Consider the following 25,420-nt stretch of genomic DNA (forward strand, 5'->3'; position numbering starts at 1 on the left):
ATACATGACTGGTTTTTTCTTGGAACATTGATATCATAAAAAAATGTTAGGTATGATACTATTTATTCATATAGCTTACGCATAGATTTCTGGAACTGCACAAAATACTAATAGGATTATAATTGTAGGAGATTATGGAAGTTCCTATATTTTGTGGATGGTAATATTTTCTAAGATACTAACAAAATTCGTGGAGTTTCAAACATGTCTCCATATTTACACCAGATATAAATATGGGATATATTTAATTTTGTTGGCTGATCAAAGCTTAAACCATATTTCTCATGGTTCGTATTTATCATGTTACTCATTTCATCTAGCAACAGATTCAAATAAGTTGGAAATCAATGTTGCCTCATCTATAAAATTTTGAAAAGTATGTTTATATATCATTGTAGTCCGTGGAAAGAAACATTGTTTCCTATAAAGTTAATAGGGAAGAAGGTTTATGAGAAACTATAATATAAACAATGTTAATCATGGGTAAATGTGAAAAAAATTTGAAGAGAAAAGTATAGCTCGATCGCTTGTAGGTAAACCATATTTACATTTTTTTCATTTTTTTTCAACATATCATTTATAAAGCTCAAAATCCAGGAAATGAGTACAAAGTTGCTAGTTGACAAAAAAAAGAGTACAAAGTTGCTATGTAAGATTAAAAGAAGAGAGTACAAAGTTGTTAAGTCTAGAGGCCAGAAATGCTTTTAAAACACATGAGAACCACTAACCAAATCTGTTTTGGTCTACCGGCGGAAGTCCTCCCTGAAATCGAACCACTGGTGATGTCTTCGTTTCTTCCGTAAGCCGCGATCTTCCGTAGCCTTGTACTCCCAGAGCAACATCTCTTTTGCTCATAATAAATGCTTTTGGACTGAAGAACTTGACTCGCCAGTGATCAAAACACAGGAAAATCTGATAGATCTAAAGAGAGACACATTCTCGGACCGCTCCCATCGGAGAATGCCAGCCTCTGATTCTCACCTGGGTCAAAAAACCAACTCCAAATCCATTAAATTTCTTCCAAGCAGAGATATTTTACTCATAAGCCGAGCAAAGACCGATACTCATATGAAAGAAATATATTTATAGCCATAGATGAAGCACATTGAACAAAAGCAAAGCCTAACAAAAGCAGATTAAAATACTAAATAGATTCAAGAAAGAGAAACTAAATATAATCCATCTAAATAGGGAAGTTCATATATTAAACATAGTTAAAATAGACGATAGGTAGTAAATATAGCTTATATTTTCGTCTGTAAAAAAAAGACGCTAAAGTTCACATATTAAATATAGTTAAAATGGACGATAGTTAGTGAATATAGCTTACATTTTCATCTGTTAAGACCATCTCAAGAGAATAACCATTTTTGAGATTGTTTGACTTCCATGTATGAACCACTTTCACCCGAACTCTCCATGCATATTTGAAAGGTTTAACATCACTCAAGTTACTGATTTTGATAACAGAATTCATAAGTGTAGATCAGGGTATAGAGCGTTTGAAGGTTTAGAATGATTATATTTGTTGTGTTTGATTCGATATTTATATATTTCTTATCGCTAGAAAATTAATAGGATAGTAAACATATTAAAATTGTTTATAATTAGAAATATTCTAGGGATATAGATTATTCGAGATATATTAAGTTACAACAATATACTATTTTTGGTTTTCGAGATCTATTAAGTTACAACAATAAAATCTTATTGTTAATCAGTTACAAAAATAAAATATTATTGTTAATCTCATTATTTTATAGAAATATAAGAATTTTGTATATACAAATGTATTCAAAAGATGTTATTTTTTATACCCAACTGTTAAAAAATCAACTTAATATTTTAAATAAAGTCATGAATTTAAAAAAAAAACAGACCATAGCTAGTTTATAGTTTCGTCTGTATCTGAATAAGCAATTGTTAGTGTTGAAGCTTGCAGAGAAAAGAATTTTGATAATATCATGAATTATAGCCAAAGTAAAAAAATCTAATCAAAACCAAGCAAACAAACTAAAACACTAAGTTCGTGTATAAAATATTGTAGCTCGAGGAACATGTTGTCGTTGGTTTTGTGTGACCAACATTTTCAATTCTCGTTTGATTCTTTGACCTTGTATTCCCCTGTTTGAGTCAAAGCTCTATATTATTATATTTCTCTGTTTTCTGTAAACTTTCCTCTAAAGCATAGATATATACATAGTTGGTTTGCACGCACAAATTTACAAAAACCGGGTTAACCAAAGGTTATAAACATTCGATATATGTTAATTTATATAGCAAGGATAGGAAAGTTATATTTAAATTATAATTACAATGGTAAATTTACTAAAGTAGTGGAAAAAGATCACACGGATTTAGGAGGTGGTTATCTGAGATTTATGGAAAATAAAATAAAAAAGAAAACATTTAATTAAAATCATAGCTTAAAAATAATTTAGTGGCAATGTCTTGTAAATATTGTTGAAACAGGAGGGACTTCAAAAAATAGCCTTCTGTTTTAATAGTATTGATGATTTAGTTTTTTTTTTCGTTTCCCATCATCTATATTTAATAGATGTTTGCCCAGAAAATTAGAAAAGTATTGATGCAGTGCATCTTCGTCGGTTTACTTCATCGGTTTAGTTCCAAAACCGAGTTGGGTTTTATTTCATTATTTGTGTACGATTTCATGTTTATCTCATAGTTTTGTTTTTCCTTGTTAGATATTAGATAGATAAACGTCTGATGAGTCGGTAGCTAGGGATTTGTTTTAGCTCTTTATAAAACAACACCATATGATGTAAAAGAGTCACGTTTTATAATAATATAATCCAGAGCTTTTCAAGTTCATCTTGCTTGATTTTTTTTTTTGACTAAAGTTCATCATGCTTGTTTATCGCCATTCTTGTAATCAACGGTATTCTGTGAGAATCAACGAATCTCTTACGAAGACTTACGCTGCTTATAAAGTTGGATATCTCCGTTTGAAATAATTGAACATGTCAGCATGTACTCACTTCTAAAATCCATTGACTTTTGTGGATTGAAGGCTGCAATCATTTACATAAAAATAGCTATAAGCCAAACATGCTTATTATTGATAAGGGGGCCAAACAAGCCACACCAAAGAACTCGCAAAGAAGAACTTAAATTTTATTGACTCAAAACTTTATTCAAACAGCAAGCACACAATATATGCCTATACGTATGTCATTGACACCATTATAATTTAGGACCATGTTTGCCTCTGGACCACTTTTAATTTGGACCTCTATCAAACAATCTTAACAAAAGGGTAAATTTCATACCGAACGTTACAACTCCCACCCACAACTCTCCCTCCTTCTTTACCGTCGCAGCAGTTAGGAAGCTCCCCGATAATCCCATCCAAACATGCCTTGCAACTCTCACTCCTCAAGTCTCTCGTACACTGCACTAATCCGTACAGCTTCTTTTCCCCTAGACTCTTCTCCCCTGTGGCAAACAGCTTCTGGTGGCCTCCAGCAGTTGCTTTCTTCGTCAGGTCAGTTAAAATAGCTTTGGTCTGCGTGTTGAATGATGCTGGATTGCTCACGTTGTTGACGTTGTACAGATAGAACCTGTTCTCGTAATCAATCTTTCCGAAGAAATTGGTCGATGAATACTTGACTAGACAGTTGTCGTACCATATTATTCCTGCCTTGTTATTCGGACATCTCTTACGTAGCTGTCAAATAACACCAACATTAAATATACACAAACTCGATCGTATAATACTCTTTCTATTCCAACTCTAAGATACCTTTGTTTATTACTTCCTTTGTTACACACAACGTGTCGTTTATAGCTATTATTTTTGTTGAAAAGAAAGTCTGACATTTTCAAAACTCTCTTATTCAAAGCTAATAAAATTTAACTTATATCATAATATAGTTAATAGTATATATACTCCTGTATCGAGTAATAAAAGTTCTTAAATAAATCTTTTGTTAGTGTTCAAAAAGTTTTAATTCAAGGAATTTTTTTTTAACATTTGATATGTTTGTTAATTAAGGTACGACTATTACGATATAGTTATATCTATATTTGTGTATATCCATATTTCCTATTCTACATCTTTACATTATTCCAATTAGGTTTAGGAGATATGCTTATGCTTCTGAGATGTACCCACAACATATAAATGTATTTAAATACAATATAGTAAGATTACCTCGGGGATGGCTGTTGCCAGACAGGTTCGGCAGTCAGAAGGGGAGGCGTCGCCGCGGCATAGGCCCAAACCATTGACGTTGTCAGGTTTGTTACCAGTCGAGAGAGCGGCAAAACCGCTTGATGGAACACTGTAAGAGAGACGAGGAAAGAGACTGTTGAGGTTTGACTCGTACGGACTCCTCGAAGTGAAGTTCCCTTCAATGTCAGAACACTTGTGGTAGAGGAACGCATTGTCCTGACTTTGGGACAAAACGCTGTGTATAAAGAGAAGTTGTATGGCTAAAGCCAACAGAGAGAGTGAAACGCTGCGTTTAGACGAGGAGGATGAAGACATTGTTTTAGGAATGTCGATACTAGTTTTTTTTCTGGTAGGAGTAATGTTGAGGTTCATATGGATTATATAGTGCTGCTGAATGATCGTCGGTTTTGGGTGGTCTTTAAGTTATTTATTTAATAATATTATTAGAAGAGTTGAAGTGTTCAGTTTTGTACGGTTTGGATTAGGGCGTATTCAAAGCTTGAGAATGGATGTTTCTTTTCAACCAAAAAGTCAATTTAGATGATTTGGCCTCATCAGATTCTAGAATAAAATAAAAATGTGACGGTGATGAAAAAGGGAGTTGACGCTTGGTATTGAGGCCACGAGTGGGTCGATGAACATTCAAAACTTTGACTAAGTGTAACTCTTAATACGTCCGGTGCCAACCTAACTTGATGACATACTAAACGATGTTGAGGATGTGTGTTGTTGACTTTCTAGAAACGAATTTTTATAGGGACACAGCATAAAATATAGAGAATATATATATGTATCTTTTTTTTTATCAAAAGTATAAAAGTATTTTAATTCATTTTTTTGGTCATTTATATAAAACCATAGAAACTTGATAAACCAATAATGTATATCTATCTATATATTATTATAAAAGAGGATTGATCTCTCCAGGTGAAGCCACGTAGGCGGACACGTCATAAAGTCGGCTTCTATAAACATGACATGTATCCTCTAATTTAAAACGTTCCGTTTCACTAATTTTGTGTTTCGGGGTGATTTGAGCTTTATTTAGATAGACGTACATTTCGTGGAAGTCCATATTTCGTTCGTTTGTTTTTTGTATTGATTTTACTAGTGGACTTGAATTTTTTTTACGGATAGGCTTTGATTTACATTATTTGGGCTAAAAATCAACAAAAAAGTATTTCATTTCACGCTCCTATCCTCTTCTTACCTTCTCTTTATCACGAGCGTTGATCATTGGTTTCTAGGGTTCATCCTCTACTGCAATCTCTGGTTATGTCAACCAACGATGGTGGTTTTTAAAGGTTTAGAGAAATGAAACTTCCTGAGTAATCAATGCTTCAATTTAGGTTCGTGTCGTTTAGTCTTAGATTCATCTTCTCCAATACGTTACCGGAAGTATTGATGCATTGCCATTAACAACCATTTCACATTCAGTGCTTTTTATCTGAGAAAGGCGGTGAAATCTATTATTATAAAAAAAGGTTTGATCTCTCCTGGTGAAGTCACGTAGGTACACGTCATAAAGTCGGCTTCTATAAACATGACAAGTGTCCTCTGATTTAAAACGTTCCGTTTCGTTTCATTAAGTTTTGTGTTTCGAGGTGATTTGGGCTTTATTTAGATAGACGTACATTTCGTGAAAGTCCGCATTTCGTTTGTTTATTTTGTCTATTGATTTTACGAGTGGGCTTGGATTTTTTTTATAGATGGGCTTTGATTTACATTATTTGGACTAAAAATCAACGAAAAAGTATCTCATTTCATGCTCCTATCCTCTTCTCTCATTCTCTTCTTCACGAGCGTTGATCATTGGTTTCTAGGATTCATCCTCTACTGCAATCTCTGATTATGTCAACCAACGATGGCGGTTTTGAAAGGTTTAGTGAGACTAAACTTCCTGAGTAATCAATGCTTCAATTTAGGTTCGTGTCGTTTAGTCTAAGATTTGTCTTCTCCAATACGTTACCGGAAGTATTGATGCATTGCCATTAACAACCATTTCACATTCAGTGCTTCTTATCTGAGAAAGGCGGTGAAATCTATTATTATAAAAAGGGTTTGATCTCTCCTGGTGAATCTACGTAGGTACACGTCATAAAGTCGACTTCCATAAACATGACATGTGTCCTCTGATTTAAAACGTTCCGTTCCAATAAGTTTTGTGTTTCAGGGTGATTTGGGCTCTATTTAGAAAGACGTGCATTTCGTGGAAGTCTATATTTCGTTCGTTTGATTTTACGAGTGGGCTTGGATTTTTTTTACGGATGGGATTTGATTTACACTATTTGGGCTTAAAATCAATGAAAGGGTATCTCATTTCACGCTTCTATCCTCTTCTCACCGTCTCTTGTTCATGAGCGTCAATCATTGGTTTCTAGGGTTCATCCTCTACTGCAGTCTCTGATTATTTCAACCAAAGATGGCGGTTTTGAAAGGTTTAGTGAGATGAAACTTTATGGTAATCAATGCTTCAATTTAAGTTTTGTCGTTTAGTCTAAGATTCATCTTCTCCAATACGTTACCGGAAGTATTGATGCATTCCCATTAACAACCATTTCACATCCAATGCTTCTTATCTGAGAAAGACAGTGGAATCTATTATTATAAAAATGGGTTTCATCTCTTCTGGTAAAACCATGTAGGTACACGTCATAAAGTCGACTTCTATAAACATGACACGGTCCTTTGATTTAAAACATTCTGTTTCATTAAGTTTTGTGCATGCTTCGAGGTGATTTGGGCTTTATTTAGATAGACGTACATTTCGTGGAAGTCCACATTTCGTTCATTTGGTTTTTGTATTGATTTTACAAGTTGGCTTGAATTTTTTTTATGGATTGGCTTTGATTTACATTATTTGGGCTAAAAATCAACTAAAAAGTATCTCATTTCACGCTCCTATCCTCTTCTCACCTTCTCTTCTTCACGAGTGTCGATCATTGGTTTCTAGGGTTCATTCTCTACTGCAATCTCTGAATATGTCAACCAACAATGGCGGTTTGGAAAGGCCTAGTGAGATGAAACTTCCTGAGTAATCAATGCTTCAATTTAGGTTTGTGTCGTTTAGTTTAAGATTCATCTTCTCTAATACGTTACCAGAAGTATTGATGCATTGTCATTAACAACCATTTCACATTCAATGCTTCTTATCTGAGAAAGGCGGTAGAAATTTACCTATAAAAAAGTAAGCTTCATCGCTTGAACCTCATCCTCACAATCCCTAATAGCACTGGAGATTTCTTTTTCAATATAATGGCTAACTCATCTATCCTAATCACTGATTTGAAGGCTGGCCTACATGTTCTTCCATTGTCGAGGTGCAACTGATCAAGTTTTAAGATGTAAAAGCATTGTCTTCTTCTAATGAGTTTCAGTGATTTGGAGAAGAATATGGGTAGTCTTCAGCTTCCTCTGTTTCTTTTGAAAGCACACATATTCTTGACTAATGACCACTATATCTGAAAATTTTATTAACAACACTATTTTATCTGTTGATTGTACGTTCTCTCCATCTCCTTAATTTCCCTTTTGTACATTTTTCAGTGAAATTTGATTTCTTTTTTTTTCAAATGTCCCTCTTCAAATTCGATCTTTTATCTGTTTATTAATGATGGGGTTTTAGAAAAGGAATGAACTTTGCAAGAATCTTCACGTAACCTGAGTAAAAAAAGTTTCCACCTTTCCATTTGTGGGGATCTTGACAATGGCAGGTAAGGAGTCAGAGTCTAGACTACGCCTACCTCTGATCTTGACAAGATTCTGGCCTGTATGCACAGTATGTCTCTACTCAAAAGCAATTTTGTAATTGTTGTTGTTTTGATGGAGGCATCAATTTTACTGTCTTTTGAGGCCTTCATGTTGGAGAGTTTAATTTGACAACAGTGATCCAGATTGCTCAGCTTGCTTTTAAGCATTGCCAAAATAAGAATCAACGCGAAAGGATTATTGTTCTCGCTGTAAGGTATTCACTTTCTTGCCTATTTTTCTTTTTTAAAAGCTATCGAATTAGAAATAATTTATATTGGGCGTGATTGGTTGGGTTGTAACTGTAGAAAATTTACTTTAGCATTTTGTCTGTAGGATTTTTGATTTAGCTTTAAGTGATGTAGTTTTTAAAATTTCCTACAGCTAAAAAATAGGGTTTTAGAAAATAAGATGTTTACATCTATTTTTTGTGTGTTTTTTCTGTAGCTTTAATTTTTTGGTTGTAGCTTTAAAAACCAAGATAAAGCATGATTAGTAGTATTTAGGGTTGTAGATGAAAATTAAAGCTAAAGTCACTTCCTACATCCCAACTAATCACCCCCATTGTTAACAAAGTAATCTTCATTGGAAATTTCTCCTCCAATATGCTAAATCTGATGCAAAGGAATGGAAACAAGCAGAGAGCATGGGAGGGGATGAGCCTCAACAGAGGAGAAGAACAGCTAAGGTGCAGCGACAAAATCATTGGATTCTGTCTCCTCGAGACTGGATCAAATGCAACACTGATGGGTCTTTTCTCGATGAAAATCTAATGGAACTGCAGGGTGGGTTTTACGTGACAGTGTATTAACAGTGAAGGTAACTATAAAGGATGCTCTCAAGCAGTGGGAAGGAAGGTACAAAACCCTTTCGTAATACAAGCCCTTTTGATGGCATTACAACATTGTTGGGCTCTCGGATCCAAAAAACAATTATCACGGAGGGAGACAGTAAAAAAGCTGTTGACGTATTAAACAACAAAATGCTACTCTTTGAACGAGGGAGATCAAATGGTGGTCGACTAAGTTTGAAGCAGTTTCATTCTGATGGACTAAAAGGGAGGCAGACAAAGTAGCAGATTGATTAGAAACTACTAGGCCTTTAGACAATTCTTTTAAATTTCATTATCATGTATCACAATATATCACTAGTCTTTCTTCATGAAGATCATGTATTCTCGATTGCATAAACATAGATGTTATAAAAAAATAAATTTTATATTTTTAATTTGTGATATTTATTCAAGATTGTTGAATGTTTTTACTGGAGATAAAAAAAGAAGATAATGCTTTTGGATCATAATGTTGGACTGAAGATATACTCAAAATTCACATAAATCCTTAAACTGATACATTAGTGCTTGACATTGTAAACGAAATATAAAAATAAAAGATTAAGTTAGAAAATATATAAAATTTTATTTTTAATAACAATGTAATAACCTGATTGGTATTTTGAAAAGATAGTAATTTTAAAACAAAATAAAATTTAATAATAAAAAATTAAATAAGTTGTGCATATCTATTCAGAATATCTTAATTATCATTTTACACTGAGTTTTAATCCATAACTATATTTTAACTATAATTAGATTGCAATATATTGTTTTATGTTTATTGTTTAACAAATGATATAGTAAATAGTAATATTTTTCATAGAGGTATTACAAAAAAAAAACATAGAAATTTTTAGTGTATTCATACAACACTTTTAAAAGTTTTTCTATTTGCTTCCTTATGAAATTTATTTTGGAATAAGAGATATAGCTTACTTATATTTCTTTATACATTTTTTATTATAGTAACAAATATATAATTTATAAAAAAAGAAGAAATGGTAAAATATGTAGTAAAAATAGTGAAAATTATAATTTAAAATAAACTGAGAATTTATTAAAATTTAAAATATATTTATATTCTTTCGTTCATTTGCATATCCGCCCGTAGGGCGGGTCCGACCCTAGTATAATATATAGTAAACAACCTCTATCCAGAAATAGTTTTGTTTCGTGATTTCTGCATTGGTCGATTATTAATTGTTGAAGTAAAGTGCGACACAATATGAAAACCGAAACTTTATTTACTGATATTAATAAATAGGTTAAAATGAGTTCAACGCTACAATTTTAAAACTGGAATCCAAAGTCCAAACTATCACAAACAAATGTCTGTGCAACAGATTACTAAGTGAAAGAACCTATTTACATACGACTACACAATCAATAAACATTTTTTATATGAATGTCAAATTTATTTAACATAGGCTAAGAGTTGAATTCCAAAAGGGATACAGAACTCTAAGATATAGAACCAGGAGTTGATGCAAGAAAGGAAGAGGGAGGGCTTGAACCATAGTCCATAGAGGATGTGAGTCGCTAGGATCAGAGAAGAAGTCTGAGGCAGATCTCGGCGCTGATGGCGGCAAAGGCAGGCGACGTAACGATATCTGAAAACTTCAAAAACTTTCCATCTTTTTATCTTCATCTAATTTGCTGTAATTCTTAAGAAACCATATATAGCTCTGTTCTTCAGTGATCTGGTTACGAATTGTTCTTCTGGATTTTATAACTGCTAAAACCATAAGAAATAGACTGATCTCTGTCAAAGAAATGGGAGAGAGCACATTGTTGAAGCCTAAAGCAACAAAATAGGTTTGCATTCTTTTATTCAAACATTATTTTGTTTTTTATTCTTTAAACATTCATTAGAAAAGAGTAGCACTTGATGTTACATAAAATTTGGACTGAAAAAATTTAAACAAAAAGTATAACATTTATTTAGCTATTAAATATTTAGGACTGGCTTAGAAAGAAAAGGGTAAAACTCAAACCTAAAAGTACAGGTCCCACCCACAAATCTCGCTCCTCGTGTATCACTCAAGCAATCTTGAAAACGCACGCTATTAAAAACCAAACACTCCTTACAAGCTCTTAGTGATAAGTCATATGTACACTGCACCATTCCATACATCTTATCACCCTTGTACAACGTCTCCCCCGCAGAGAACATTGTGTACTCATCTTTACCTCTAGTGGTGGTAGCTAAAGTTGTCAGATTGTCCATGAGAGTTTTCCAAGTCCTTGTAAAAGCGCTCTTATCTCCTCCTAACTTCTTCGCATTGGACATACAAAAGTTATTGTCGTAATCGATCTTCCCAATAGCATCTGTAGTAGTAATGGCAAGAAGACATTGGTCATACCAAATTATCATGCCCTTGTACCACGGACATTTCCTACGAAGCTGTAATATATATTTTAAATATCGACGCCACAATCAGTAAAGAGATTGCACGAGACCAAATAACATATAATCAATAGTTATTTTTCTCTTATGTAATTATTTTTTGAAAAAAGGATAACTAATCAATAAGACATTACCTTAGCGAGGGCGGTAGCAAAGCAGTCGTGGCACTTGGTCCCGTAGGAATCGGCGCGGCACTGGAGGATAGCGTTATCATTATTCATACCGGACAGGTAGAAACCTCTGTAACTGCCACTGTAGAACATTTTGATGATATTATTTAAATGTCTCTCGTATTCACTTCCCGGCTTGTATTTTCCTTCACTAACCAAGCATTTGTGGTTGAGATACTCATTGGTCGTGTTTAAGGGCAATTCGCTGCTTATAAGGAGTAGTTGTATGGCTAAGAAATTGATCAAAATGAGGCGTTTTAGTACAGACGATGAAGAATACATTGTTTTGGATTATTTTTCTCAAAGGGGTTTTTTCATAGATGATTCGTTGGGATTGATGTTTATGTAAGAGACTCAGAGGGATTTGGATACTGAACAGATTTATGCTGTTTATATATATGGTTTATTGTTTTAAAGTGCCTTTTTACAAAATTTGTTTCAAAAGTGCAGTTTGTGGAATACAATGTTTACACTTTGTAAGGAGAAAAGAGAAGAGTTGAAGGTTGAGACTTATTTGCGGCGACAAGAGGGCCGACGAAAATGTAAAAGTTCAGACGTGTGACTTAGTTCACACGATTCGTACGTTGCCAACCTCAAATGAAGGAATTCATTTCTTAATTTTATTATGACCATATTCTTGCTTTTTTTAGGTAACATCGTATGGCCAAATGGGAACCAAAATGAGGCATTTTGATAGATGACCCACATGAGTACATCGTTTTGTATTTTTCTGAAAGGAGGTGTCTTTCTTTGGATATGATTTATTGAGACTGTGATGTTTATGTACGAGACCTGGAAGGATGTGGATATATTTTTTTAAAAAAAATTGTGAGTTGGTGTTATATGAACTGCAGATTCTTGATTTCTTGGAATTGTCTTTAACAGCTGTCGATGCCAAGATGGGAAGATTTACAGATATTACGTATGTCTTTTTCTCTGAATTTTGTTATGTTTAAGTCAGAAATAGCTTGCTCCTTGGATTTCGTCTCAGTCAGTGAGCTCAATGCCAAGCTATTGACAGATACGGTGGACAAGAGGATGGAATTGGATATCTTGGTTTGTAGGAATCTGATCGAAGATGCGTTAGAACGAATCAATGATATTGTTCCTTCCAGGGCTCCACCGTGTCCATTTGTTCTGGAAGGCACACAAAGTCTCAACTTTTGCTTAAAGCAAAATGTTTGGTTTATTGAACTGCAGATTCTTGATTCAAATCCTAGTCTTTGATAGGAAAATCAAATAGTGAATTGGGCGTCCTACAACATTCATCTGCTTCTATTTTTTTGGTTAAGTGTGTAATGAGTTTATGTTCCAATAAGCTGAACATTTCAAACTCCTCTTCATGGAATGGACAATACTAAGGATCCTGAACTCATGTCCTTGCCGTTGGAAAGACGAGGATAAAATTTTCTCGAGGATGGATCACAAAGGCGAGAGAAATATACTCGACATCCATGTAGGTATCTAGATACCTACGGTGTCGACCTGAAATGAAGGCATTGTGTCTCGATCACGTAGCTATAATTCTAACTTTCACGTATCACGGTCATTGCATTAGCTCTTTGCGATTTTTTTTTTTTTTGTTATTTATAAACATGGAAAAGAAATAAAGAGCTGTTATAAGTAAAGTCCTCTTATGAATCCCCTATATATTATTTGAGAAACATTCCAACATTTTTTTGTAGCCATGTGTCATCCCTAGAATGATTCTTAGAATTCTTAGAGAAATAGGTTGGTCCATCTAAATATATAATAAGCTTTTTATTAAACCACAATAAATACATTATTAATGTGGTTCATTATTTCCTTAAATAAGATTACGGAATTGCCTAATGTGGCTAAAGTATATATGACAATTAATGATTTTGAATTATAAATATTTGATAAAAACATGTGTGTATTATAATTATATTTGTTTAATTTTAAGCTATTAAAATAAATTAAAAAATTATAATAACTATATAATAAAATTTTAAAAAAATATTTATATATTATATTTTGAATTTTTAAAAACGAGTATAAATTACTAAAACTGTTAAAACTTTCACATTCAAATTTTGTGATCTATGATTTAAAACTTTTGTTATGACATGATACAAATAATTAAAAAATAATTTATGTTGAAAGTCTCATTGAATAAGTATCAAAAATAAAAGATATATAAATATATGTATCATTTTAAATTAAACTATATGCCATATAAAAATACATAAATACCTTAATTTTGAAATTTACTTTGAACATTCTTTTGATAAAAATTTGAAAAAATATTGACAACTTAATTTTTAAAAATATTATAAATTAATTAAACCATTAATTTCACAGTGAAAATTTTGTTATTACTAAATTAGACTTTTTGCTATAACAGATACAAATGATAAAAAAAAATATGAGCAAAAAGCATCATCTAATAAATATTAATATTAAAATTATACCATATTTATGTTACTATCATTTAAATTTAATTATATTTCATATCAAATAGAAAAAAATATTTTTTTGATTTATAAAATTTATTTATATGTTCGCACCAATTTAGTTATATAAGTAGTAGATAATGACTTTTTAATTATTCAATATATATTTATTATTTTATAATATGTTATAAACATATAATATATAAAATAATTTATATATATATAATGTTCATCCCGCGCAAGGCGCGGGTCTTAACCTAGTATCAATTAAATTTCAATCACATGATTCCTTCGGTGTCGTCCTAAAATGACTGCACTATATATAAGATAAATGGGAGAGAAGACATTTATTCAACAAGCATAAAGCAACAAGATAGGAGAGTATAGTTATCATATCTCTTATATATTAATTGAGGATCTTTTAAAAAGTTATAACCTAAATTTTGTAAAAAAAAAAAAAAAAAACTCATCATAACTGGCACTTGTGTATGCTTTCTAAATCTTATTTCAAAGAATTCTAGAGCACCTTATATAAACTATAGTCTAAAAATTATACTCTTTAGCAAAATAATGTTTCGCAGGCTATAGTTGGTCGCATATATCAAATCTTTATTGTTTCGTATGCTTTCCTAAAATAAAAACTACGGAATTACCTAATGTGATTAAAAAATATATATAGCAATTAATGATTTAAAAAATAAAGATTTGATAATAATCTGTATACTTTTATCATTTTTGTTTATTTCTTTATTATTAAAATAAATTACATTATTACATTAATCATATAATAAAAATCTAGATTTTTTTGTGTGTATATGTTGTATTTTGAAATACAAGGTTTAAATTTTTTAAAACGAGTATAAATTACTAAAATTATTAAAAGTCTCACATAAACTTTTACGATCAATGTTCAAATTTTTCTATATTAAGATACAATGACTATAAGACCATATGAAGAAATAATTTTATTTTAATAGGTTTTTATGTTAATATATATATATACATATATATATATATATCATATCGTTTAAATTAAACTATACATCGTCTGAAAATGTATACTTATATTTTGATATTTGCATTGAACATATATTGAAAAGTTAAAATTTTAATTTTGAAATCTTCATTGTTTTTAAATGATTATAAATTATTGAAATTATCCCACATTAAAAAAAAGTTGTTGGTGTAAACTTTTGTTACATAAATATGCAAAAAATCAGAAAATCATATGAGTAGAAACTTTATTTAATAAATATCCATATTAAAAGTGTACTATATATATTTATTAATATCATTTAAATTTAATTATATATCATATACGATAGATAAGATTGATTTTTTATTTATTTACCCTAAAATGATTGCGAATAAACAAGAGTTATAGTTTGATTTATATGCACATGCTAATTTATTACATAATAGTAACTGATTTCTTAGTTATTTAATATATATACCTATTATGTTATTATTTCATAATATGCAGAAAAACATTAAAAATAATAAATATAAAATATTTATTCTGCAAAAGGTGCAGATCTTAACCGAAGTATGTACATCTTTAATTATTTTAAAACATAAGCATTTTCTAAATTTCAGGTCAAAACAAACAAACGAAATGAGAATAAACTTCAAAATTAATATTTATATCGAACAATAACCAAAATAAAAAAGAGAAAAATATTAAAGATATATAGGATTGGCACATGAACGTAAACTTCTCATAACCATAATTAATTTTTAAATTCTAAATCATGATATAAAACCGAGCTGACATAGTTTCATTGTAATCAAATAGACCCGAGATTTTTCGACCTAAACGTTAGGTTCTTATGCGGTAGGCGGTAAGTGATTTTTTTACCTAAAATGTTATTAAAAATTGGATCGGCTCATCAGTAAACAAATTATGTAATTAACAAAAAATTAAAAAAATTGTTTAAAGACCAAAATATTAATTCAATCAAGAATATAAATTTATTTTTCCGTATATTATTTTTTAATAAATTTTATATAAATTTATCTTGCACAAGGCGCAAGTCTTATCCTAGTTCAGTTATTATTTTGTTGTTTTATTCTGTAAACATTCATTAAAAAGTATCACTTGATGTTACATAAACTTTTGACTGAAAACATTCAAACCAAATAGGTTAATATTTATTTAGCTCTTTAAATATTTTGGACCGGCTTGGTAATAAAAGGATAAAACTCAAACCTAAAAGTACAGCTCCTAGCCTCCTACCTACAAATCTCGCTCCTGGTTATCATTCTAGTAATCTTAAACACTATACACTCCTGCCAAGCGTGTGGGGATAAGTCTCTTGTACACTATACCATTCCATACAGTGTATCACCCTTGAACCGCGTCTCTCCCACATAGAACAATGCTGTTGGCTCAGTGTAATGAACATTACTGGTGGCTAAAGTCGTCTTATTGTCCATGAGAGTATTGCAAACACTTGTAAACGTGAACTTATCTCCCAACTTCTTCACGTTGGACATACAAAAATTATTGTCGTAATTGATTTTCCCAAAAAAATCGTAGGAAGTAATCTCGAGAAGACATTGGTCGTACCATATTATCCTACTCTTGTACCGCTGACATATCCGACGAAGCCGTATTATATACATTTCAAATATCGACCGCCCTGCCGAATGAACAACAAGATCGTACGAGACTAATTAACATATAATCAGTAGTTTTTTTTGTCTTATGCTAAAATGTAATAAAAAAAGCTTTGCACAGATTTATAAAAAAAATTAAAAATCTAATCAATAATATTGATGTGACATTCCCGCAGCGGCACTGGAGGAGAGCGGATAAAGTAAACCGCCGAACAGAGTGAAACCTTGATTAACAATACTGTCACATAGAACATTCTGATGGTAGTTATTAAAAGTTCCTGGTACTTACTTCCCGGCTTGTATTTCCTTGACTAACCAAGCATTTCTGGTTAAGATCTGCATTGTTCGTGTTTAAAGACAATTCACTGCTTATAAGGAGAAGTTGTATGGCCAAGACATGGATCAAAGGAGGCGTTTTAATACAGACGATGAAGAGTGCATTGTTCTGGATAATTTTTCTCAAAGTGGGATTTTTCTAGATTATTAGTTGGGACTGATGTTTATATTTATGGTTTATTGTTTTTGTTTACCCAATACGAAATTTGTTTGAACAGGTCAGTTTGTAGAAAGCGATGATTAAAATTTGTAAGGAGAAGAGTTGAAGGTTCAGAGACTTATTTGCGGCGACAAGAGGGCCGACTTATTTGCGGCGACAAGAGGGCCGACGAAAATGTAAAAGTTCAGAGGTGAGGTGTGACCTAAGTCACACCGTCATGATCATGAATTGTGATGTGGTTTTTTTTTGTATGGATGTATTAAATGCCTTGTGGTTCCGGTCTGGAATCATTTGTAACTATATCTCAATTTAAAATAAAAGAGTCATTTACACCCGGGAACAGTTTACCATTTTTCTTTTACACTGTGAGGCAGTTTCTCCTACTAAGGCAATTTTTGGATGATAAGACCCAATTTGACCTCTTAAAAGTGTAACTGATGATTTGGGTTTTAGTTAGATGGATTTTAATTGATTTTGGTGGGTCCGAGGTGAGACTTAACCTTTTTTCGTTAACTAAAGGTGAACTTTAAAAGTTTTTATTTTTTTTATATCTTTTTTGGTTTCGTACGAGGTAAAATAGAGAAACTCAGAAGCCGAAGAAGAAGAAGCGAGACTACAGCAAATTCCGGCGAAAGAGAATCTCAGAAAGTTGTTCGAAGAAGGATGTCGAGGAGACGCAACCGGCGTCTTGCAACTATGGCGTTTTGGATATAATCTTCCAAAACTCAAAATCAAAACTTGTTTTTTCTTGGTTTTTGGTTCTAATGGGGTTAATTTATACTATAGTTATAAGTTATAGAAGTAAAACGCAAAATAAATGAAGATTCTATGATAAAATCATTGACGGTTCTGAGATCTATTCATAGAAAACACTGAAAACCCTAATATGAAGAAGATGCAATTATTACAAAATTGCATAACCGTGAGTTCATGTCTTAACTCATGTGACAAATCCTCATAACCGTGAGTTCATGTCGCAGAGGAGGAAAATCACAGCGAATATGGTTTGTTTACGGTGTGCGGCAAAGAGAAGATGGTAAGAACGAAGATGAAGCTTTGTTGTTTATTTGTTCGTTGAGCTTTATTATTCATTTTTTTGGTAAAATGTTAAATTAGCTTTATTATTCATTTCTTATGAAAAAAACGTAATTCTTTCTAAAAAAAATAGATAAAAATGTTAAGATATATTTTTAGTTAGCATAATTAGAAAAAAAATAGATAAACTGTTAAGACATTAGCTTTTAGCATTTCATATATTTTCTTCCACAATTGAAGCTTTCATTTGAAAAGGCTTTTGGTCTGTGTCCCATTTATTTGAAAGGATTTTGAACGGCGAGCAACTCCCTTACAAAGTCCTTATGGACAAACACAGAGAACACAATGTTTCCAAAAACTTGTATAAACAAAGCAGACAAATCAAGCCTCTTCCTTTTTCACTATGTATAAATAGTTACAGAATATGGTAGCACAGATTCACACAGCTTGCAGAGGATTGTAACTGAAAACTTGTAAATTAATGTATACAAACTACAAAGGATCACATGAAACATAACCTCAGTTTTGGCTCTAAAAGTATGCTCACAACGACATCTGCAGAACAAAAGAAAAAGGAAAAATGAAAATTTCAGCTCATTCACTCTTAATCCAAGGCACTCTACTGTTGTATTTCAGCATAAAGCAAAACTATTTACAATCTAAGAAACAAGAGAGACTCGGACCTGACTCATTTCACCATTAATCCAATTAATCTTATCGGCATTAGGATAATTAGAGTAACACTCAATCTGCTGACCGAGAACTTTTGAGAACTCTTCGTTCATGGCATAAGCTTGTGCTGTACGAGCTTGCGTAAATAAGAGACGAGGAGGACGTACTTTCGGCTTGGCGATCCTGAGAATAGGAGAGGTTGATGTCTATCGGGGGTGAGAGAGATGGGAGCGGAAGTGTCGTAGACCGAAGACAAACGCCGATGAAGAGAAGCAACAGTGAGTTAGGCCTTGTTTGTTTCGTAAACTGGACGCGGTATCCAGACGCAGACGCGGACCGATGTTCGTTTGGCGCGAAATAGGAGGTTAAGTTGGACGCGGCATCCAGATTAATTTTGAAAACTCATCCGGATTTTTTGAGATTTCTGGATGAGATGTTTGAACGCTTCCAACTACAGCAAGCTCATCCAAATATCCAAAATTTCCAGAATCGCGAACGAACAACATCTGATTGCTGTATCCAATTACTGCATGCGGATGCCGCGTCTGGAATTCTCATCCAGTTTACAAAACGAACAGGGCCTTATATCCTCGGATTTGAGGGTTTGGTTTGTAGGAATGAAGATGAAAGAGACTTTTTAATTTTTCTTTATAATTGATTATGAGTTTTATCGAATATTATGCTTTAAAATAGAGGGGCTTAATTGGATTAACAAGAAATATCACAATACTAAAAGGTGAATATCTTCCACTCTAAAGCTATCCACATCAAATTAAATAATCCACCAATCAAAATACATTTAAGTGGCATATCATTTCTGAATTACCACATCAATTTTATTAAGACCATTGGGCTTCTCCGGAAAACGATTAATCATAGACCTTTGCCTTTCTTCTTCCAAAACGAAAAAGTTTTATAACTCTTACTTTGCTTTCACTTTCCAAACTCTTTTCTTCTTCTCTTCCCTATCCATAAATTTTGTTTCAGATCTCTAATTATAACATTGATTCTTATCCCTTGAAATCACCTCCTTCGGTCAAAAAGAAAGAATCAATGGTGATTAGTCTCATAGATGAGTGATGGTCGTGTAATCATATTCATGTCCTCATAATCAGCTTTGCATCAAGAAGAAGCTGAGAGTAACCAATACATATATTTTGAGTACTTTCCCCAAATCTTATTTATCCTCTACTTGAAACAATGGTACGTGATTATTGCCAAATTTTGAATTGTTGTGCCGTTGGTTAAGTAGGAGAATCTTATGTTTGTTATCTGAAATTAGGAGACCAAAGAAGAGAAGAAGATCCTCACAGAGGAAGAACCTGAATGGAAGAAAAGAAAGCTGTCAAGGTTTGGCTTTTGATTTTTTTTTGTTTTCTTCAAATGGTTAGAATCAACGTAGTTAGCCACTAAACATTAAGGAATAAGAGGAAATAAGTGTGTCTTAGTTCAAAAAAAAGAGAGGAAATAAGTGTGTCTTCTGATTTGTGTTATACTCTTTTGTATTTGTGATGCACAAAGCTCGGTCCAGATTTTTACGTATTTGAGAAGAAAGATTTGAGAGTACTATGAAAAAACTAATTTAAGTTATTGTATCTAAAGGTATTTGATCCCTCACTCCAGATACATTTCATATTAGATCCGTCACTCCAGATATTTCTTTCGTTTTCAGATTTATATCTTTAATCTCTTATGTTTACTGATGATTTAATGACCACTCCCTCTCATATATTGAATGATTTTGATTTACCAAGTCCTTGAAAACTCTCCCTTCCACGGTCTTATTAGGAAGCAACTGAAGGAGGGACATAGATCTTTCCAACTGTTCGACCCTGTTGTATTGTGCAGCATGTGAAACCAGAGGAAGGTAACCTATATATGGTATTTGGTCCTCTCTTTTTGCTCATTTTTGTTTTTTTAATAAAGAAATTTTAGCTTGAGCATGTCATGTTTTGGACTCCTGTCCCACTAATCAGGATATGCTCCAGAACCAATTGATGTTCGAAGGATATTATATGCAGACATTCTCTCAAATGTAGGGGAAGTCACATTACAATAGATGGTCCAGTTGATCCTGGTTGGTTTTACAAAAACTATCCACGATTCAAATTTTTAAGTGGCAGAAGGTGAATGATGGGCTTATCGAACTGCAGATTTTTGCTTGGAATCCCGAGTAGAGTCTCTGATTCAAAATTCAAACAGTGAATTCAGCGTATGTTACAACGTTCATCTGTTTTTTTTTCTGGGAAAGAGTTGCATTGAGTTTATGTTCCACTAAGCTGAATATTTTGAACTCTTTTTCAGGTGATTATATTACAGATGAATGAACAAGACTGCATCCTGATCTCATGTCTTTACCCTTGGAAGACGAGAATAAAATTATCTCTAGGATGGATCACAAAGGCAAGAGAAATGTAATTGACATATATGCAGGTATCTTGAGATTGTGATTCTTCAAGCTATTTCACAAAAAAAAAAAGCACTCATTTGACATTCTATGAAAATCTTTTACAAGAATATATGTTTTTTTTTGGGTATTCAAATATTCAGCTCTGTGGAATTAGAGGCAATATTAAAGCTCCTGCCAAGGCATTGTTCGGGCAACCAGAAAGAGCCTAAATTTTTAACCTTTTTAGTCAGAACAAACAAGAGCGTAACGCAGCCATAGTCCTTGCTCGCTCTTTTGATTGCAATGTAAGAAAAACTATTCAAAATGTAAAATCTTCTGTTAAAATTATATTCTCAGACATTGAAAATCATTGTGGGTTTATTTACACAATACAGTTTTAAATATAGGAGTTGAGGCTTATATGCTGGTAACATTGCTTGGGCTAAGATGATCAAACAATGGTGAATGAGTCATTGTCATTAACCACAACCACCAGTTTTATTGTTGTGTGTGTTGTTTGTTTTTTCACTGTGGTTCAAAGAAGGAAGGTGCAAGTCTGGGTTCTCACTGACCATCCAATATTGCGGCATAGAGTTTCACTATAAGCAGCATATTTCATTTTTACTTCTTTTTTTTTTTAATATGGATCATCGTTTTAATTAGGTTGCCATTTCTGATTTGTTTTGGTTTGTTCTTGAATTTAGATTATATTGTCAAATATATGGTCAGGTCTCTTGTGGTTGAATCAATAGTCTAATGAATTTGTGTGTTATCTATACTTCTGAAACATATGAGTTTCCACGCTACTTCAGGGGCATAGTTGGTCGTGTGGCAAACTGGATCTAAGACGGCAAATGTAGACTCAGGGGAATCGACTACACCTCCCATCAATAAGGCCTCTAAACAGCTTCCATGGTATGTAAGACTTATCTCTTCTTTTGTATGATTATATATCATTTTGCAAAGTTCATCAGATATGTGTAAAACATCAATGTTACTCATAAATATGGGATGTAGCAGAAGACGGTGAAAGACCTTTCATCACTTTCAAATATCACATATCTGGTCGAGAAGAAGGTCCCTACATCTATATATGGGATTAACGTTGCAGAAAAGATCTTTTTTCATCATTTATCTTATACCTCTTGGATAGGTTATCCTGGTGCAGTTTCTAACACACCGACATACATTCTCATGTCAGAAACTACCATGAAACTTAACATGGAGGCATCTGCAGAGAACAAAAACACTCCGATTAACTTAGCTCAGAATACGTACTGGAACTTGGCGGGTAATGCCTCATGGAACATTGTTGACCACATGATCCAGATTTGGGGTCCACATATCACCCATGTGGATCAACACACAGATCATGCGAGATTCTTACGGGAAAGGGATCTCCTTTCGCTTTCACCACAAGAAATGGATAGGCGAGTCTACAAGAGAGGTGGGCATAAGATATGATCATAACTACGTATTGGACTGTCCTGATCAAGAGAAGGACGGGCTGAAACATGCAACAAAGCTGAAGGACGGTGCGAGTGAACAAGTGATTTTACATGGATGTGGTTTAGGTAACTGATTGGAATAACTGGCCGTTTAAATTATTTATGTCTTCATATATATATAAATTTTAAAAGTCACGGTTACTATATAATTACAAGGAGACTTGGATTTTTCCAGAGACATGTTCATTTTCTCATTCAAAAATAATATTCCAAAGCTTTGGCTATTGAATTGTTTTTGACTATCCAAAAACAATATATGGAGTTTTTGAATTTTGACTCATTAACACAAATAAGTATTGCTGACTCAAAAGTATTTGAATTACACAAAATATTATAAATTTTTAAAGTTATTGATCATCAATTATCTAAACTATCGCTTTAAATATATGTTACATCAAAATAAAGTTTGGACTATTACTTTTCTTTGAATAGTTTTAAGATTAAAAATTAGTCAGTCTCTTATGTAGAAGGATTAACTTATTGTTGGATCTATAAAAGTACGAACATTATGGTAACGTCATAAATTTTTGTACTAAAATTATAACAAGCTTATAGACATTATTAAAAAAGTTTAAAGAAATATTGAAGAACAAATATTAAAATACAGAAAATAGTACTACATCACTTCATATAAAAAGTAAGAGGAGTTGAACGAGCAAGGGAAAAACCACCCACAATACACCTTTGTCATGTTCTTTGTTGTAATTGGGTATTTTGGTTTATCAGAACGTAACTCTGTCTTTAAAACTAGACCAAAAAAACTCTGTTTTAAAATAAGAAAAGTTTTTTTACATTGGCCTATAACAATAATTATTGCCTATTTACATATAAAACAATGTAAAAATAAATTATATAGTAATAAAGTATATTATAAAAATTAAATAATACAGAAATAAAATATTAAACATGATTTGAATAATAAATATAAAAAATGTGATGTTAAGATTAATAATATATTTTCAAACTAACCAAAATATGTAAAAAAAAATATTTTGGATAATAACTAAAGTTTAACAATTTTTAATTCATTTCACATGTGTTCATCATCCCATACATATTTTAGATGATAAAAACAATAAATTGCAAGTTTTATTCATTTCTAATTTAAATTATTACTATTTATATTTTATAAATAGATATAATATTGTAATATAAATATTAAATACAATGCTATTTGTATAAACCTGGGCGTAGCCCGGGCAAAATCTCTAGTTACAATAAGAGGACAAGTTAATTGTCAAAGGGACAAATATAGTTATTTTTTTTGTTCTATTTTAGCAATTTTTTTCATTATTTATTTAGCTTTTTAAAATTTCGAACCGCAATAAAAGGATAAAACTCAAACCTAAAAGTACAGCTCGGACCCACAAATCTCGCTCCTCGTTTATCATTCAAGCAATCTTGAAAATGTATGCTATTAAAAACCAAACACTCTTCACAAGCTTCTGGTGACAAGTCTTTCGTACACTGCACCATTCCATAAACTGTATCACCCTTGAACCGCGTCTCCCCCATTCCAAACATCTCCAAACCCGAGCTTATCTCCCAACTTCTTCGCGTTGGACATACAAAAGATATTGTCGAAATCGATCTTTCCAGTAGCATAGGTGGCCGAAATCGCGAGAAGACATTCATCATACCATATTATTCTCCCCTTGGACCACGGACATTTCCTACGAAGCTGTAATATACGTTTTAAATATCTACACCACAATCAACAACGAGATTGCACGAGAGTAATTAACATATAATACGTAGTTTTTTTTTTGTCTTATGCTAAAATGTCAAAACCTGTGTGCAGATTTATAGAACTAATCAACAAGATTGATGTGACAGTACCACAGCGAGGGAGGTGACAAAGCAGTCGCGGCACTTGGGGCCATAGGAGTCGCCACGGCACTGAAGGATAGCGGATAATGTATCAGAGCCGAGCAGATCGTAACCTTGTTTCTCGATGCTGGCTTTATAGAACATTTTTATTATTTTTCTAAAAAGTTTCTCGTAATCGCTTCCCGGCTTGTATTTTCCTTGACTAACCAAGCATTTGTGGTTGAGATACGCATTGGTCGTGTTTAAAGACAATTCACTGCTTATAAGGAGAAGTTGTATGGCCAAGACATGGATCAAAAGGAGGCGTTTTGATACAGACGATGAAGAGTACATTGTTTTGGATTATTTTTCTCAAAGACGGTTTTTTTTTCTAAATGATTCGTTGGGACTGATGTTTCTGTAAGAGACTCAGAGGGATATTTGGATACTGAACAGATATATGATGTTTTATATATTGTCTATTGTTTTTTTTTTTTTGGTAAAATGTTAAATTTTGTCTATTGTTTTTGGTTACCCAATACGAAATTTGTTTGAAAAGGTCTGTTTGTAGAATAAGATGTTCACACTTTATAAGGACATGAGATAATGGTTGAAGGTTGAGACTTATTGCGGCGACAAGTGGGCCGAAGAAACTGTTAAAGTTCAAGAGGTGTGACTTCGTTCACACGATTCATACGGTGCAAACCTGAAACGAAGGAATTCATTTCTTAATTTATTACTACCAGATTCTTGCTTTTTTAGACACTATAAGATAAGATTCCAACACGCGTATACATTTTATACTATAGAAACATGTCACTCCTAAGTCCTAACTGTTGCCCACATAATACCGTCGAATATTCAAAGAGATATAGAACCAACGACATTTTTTTTCTTTTTGGCAAAGAAATCGACAACATATATTGAAAGACTTTGAATTTGCTTGATTTCATTGATCGTTTGTACAGTACACTTTATACACAAGTCTGTTACGTGATCATCTCGATCTTCCTATATTACAGGGAGACTACTTCTAGTTGTTACAGAACAGAATAATATTTAGTATATTCTTTCATCCTCCCCCAATTAGAACGTGTAAACTTCGAACGTTCAAACTGTCC

The 25,420-nt window shown here is 32.5% G+C and overlaps 3 protein-coding genes and 3 long non-coding RNA genes across 6 annotated transcripts; 2 read left to right on the forward strand and 4 right to left on the reverse strand.

Annotated features, from left to right (window-relative positions):
* Positions 1-3,047: 3,047 nt before the first annotated feature.
* LOC103869125 (cysteine-rich repeat secretory protein 38) lies at positions 3,048-5,632 on the reverse strand. The gene is made up of 2 exons (XM_009147189.3): positions 4,175-5,632; positions 3,048-3,688 (listed from the first exon to the last, which is right to left on the reverse strand). Exons 1-2 carry the CDS (start codon positions 4,565-4,567, stop codon positions 3,257-3,259), a joined length of 825 nt encoding a protein of 274 aa, XP_009145437.1. The 5' UTR covers positions 4,568-5,632; the 3' UTR covers positions 3,048-3,256.
* LOC117134135 lies at positions 3,698-9,413 on the forward strand. The gene is made up of 2 exons (XR_004458304.1): positions 3,698-4,049; positions 4,107-9,413. It is a non-coding gene; the product is annotated as an uncharacterized LOC117134135 (long non-coding RNA).
* Positions 5,868-13,049, reverse strand: LOC103869126 (putative cysteine-rich repeat secretory protein 17). The gene is made up of 2 exons (XM_009147190.3): positions 11,319-13,049; positions 5,868-11,181 (listed from the first exon to the last, which is right to left on the reverse strand). Exons 1-2 carry the CDS (start codon positions 11,634-11,636, stop codon positions 10,726-10,728), a joined length of 774 nt encoding a protein of 257 aa, XP_009145438.1. The 5' UTR covers positions 11,637-13,049; the 3' UTR covers positions 5,868-10,725.
* Positions 13,050-14,585: 1,536 nt separating this feature from the next.
* Positions 14,586-24,860, reverse strand: LOC103869128 (putative cysteine-rich repeat secretory protein 17). Its single transcript, XM_009147191.3, has 3 exons — positions 24,330-24,860; positions 24,007-24,171; positions 14,586-16,216 (listed from the first exon to the last, which is right to left on the reverse strand). The coding sequence occupies exons 1-3, from the start codon at positions 24,651-24,653 to the stop codon at positions 16,094-16,096; spliced, it is 612 nt and encodes a 203-aa protein (XP_009145439.2). The 5' UTR covers positions 24,654-24,860; the 3' UTR covers positions 14,586-16,093.
* LOC103869127 lies at positions 19,290-23,563 on the forward strand. The gene is made up of 2 exons (XR_004458303.1): positions 19,290-21,026; positions 21,144-23,563. It is a non-coding gene; the product is annotated as an uncharacterized LOC103869127 (long non-coding RNA).
* LOC117134136 lies at positions 20,837-23,997 on the reverse strand. The gene is made up of 2 exons (XR_004458305.1): positions 22,487-23,997; positions 20,837-21,824 (listed from the first exon to the last, which is right to left on the reverse strand). It is a non-coding gene; the product is annotated as an uncharacterized LOC117134136 (long non-coding RNA).
* Positions 24,861-25,420: the final 560 nt, after the last annotated feature.

Source organism: Brassica rapa, chromosome A05, assembly GCF_000309985.2.
Source record: "Brassica rapa cultivar Chiifu-401-42 chromosome A05, CAAS_Brap_v3.01, whole genome shotgun sequence".
NCBI classification, from domain to species: Eukaryota; Viridiplantae; Streptophyta; class Magnoliopsida; order Brassicales; family Brassicaceae; genus Brassica; species Brassica rapa.

Excerpts from the sequence above, each read along its gene's own strand:
- LOC103869125 (XM_009147189.3), bottom strand. The coding sequence starts at position 4,567 with ATGAACCTCAACATTACTCCTACCAGAAAAAAAACTAGTATCGACATT. Across the intron at positions 3,689-4,174 it reads TGGCAACAGCCATCCCCGAG|CTACGTAAGAGATGTCCGAA; the intron begins GTAATCTTACTA and ends GTTATTTGACAG.
- LOC103869126 (XM_009147190.3), bottom strand. The coding sequence starts at position 11,636 with ATGTATTCTTCATCGTCTGTACTAAAACGCCTCATTTTGATCAATTTC. Across the intron at positions 11,182-11,318 it reads TTGCTACCGCCCTCGCTAAG|CTTCGTAGGAAATGTCCGTG; the intron begins GTAATGTCTTAT and ends TATATATTACAG.
- LOC103869128 (XM_009147191.3), bottom strand. The coding sequence starts at position 24,653 with ATGTACTCTTCATCGTCTGTATCAAAACGCCTCCTTTTGATCCATGTC. Across the intron at positions 24,172-24,329 it reads TTGTCACCTCCCTCGCTGTG|CTTCGTAGGAAATGTCCGTG; the intron begins GTACTGTCACAT and ends CGTATATTACAG. Across the intron at positions 16,217-24,006 it reads TCGGGTTTGGAGATGTTTGG|AATACTCTCATGGACAATAA; the intron begins AATGGGGGAGAC and ends ACAAGTGTTTGC.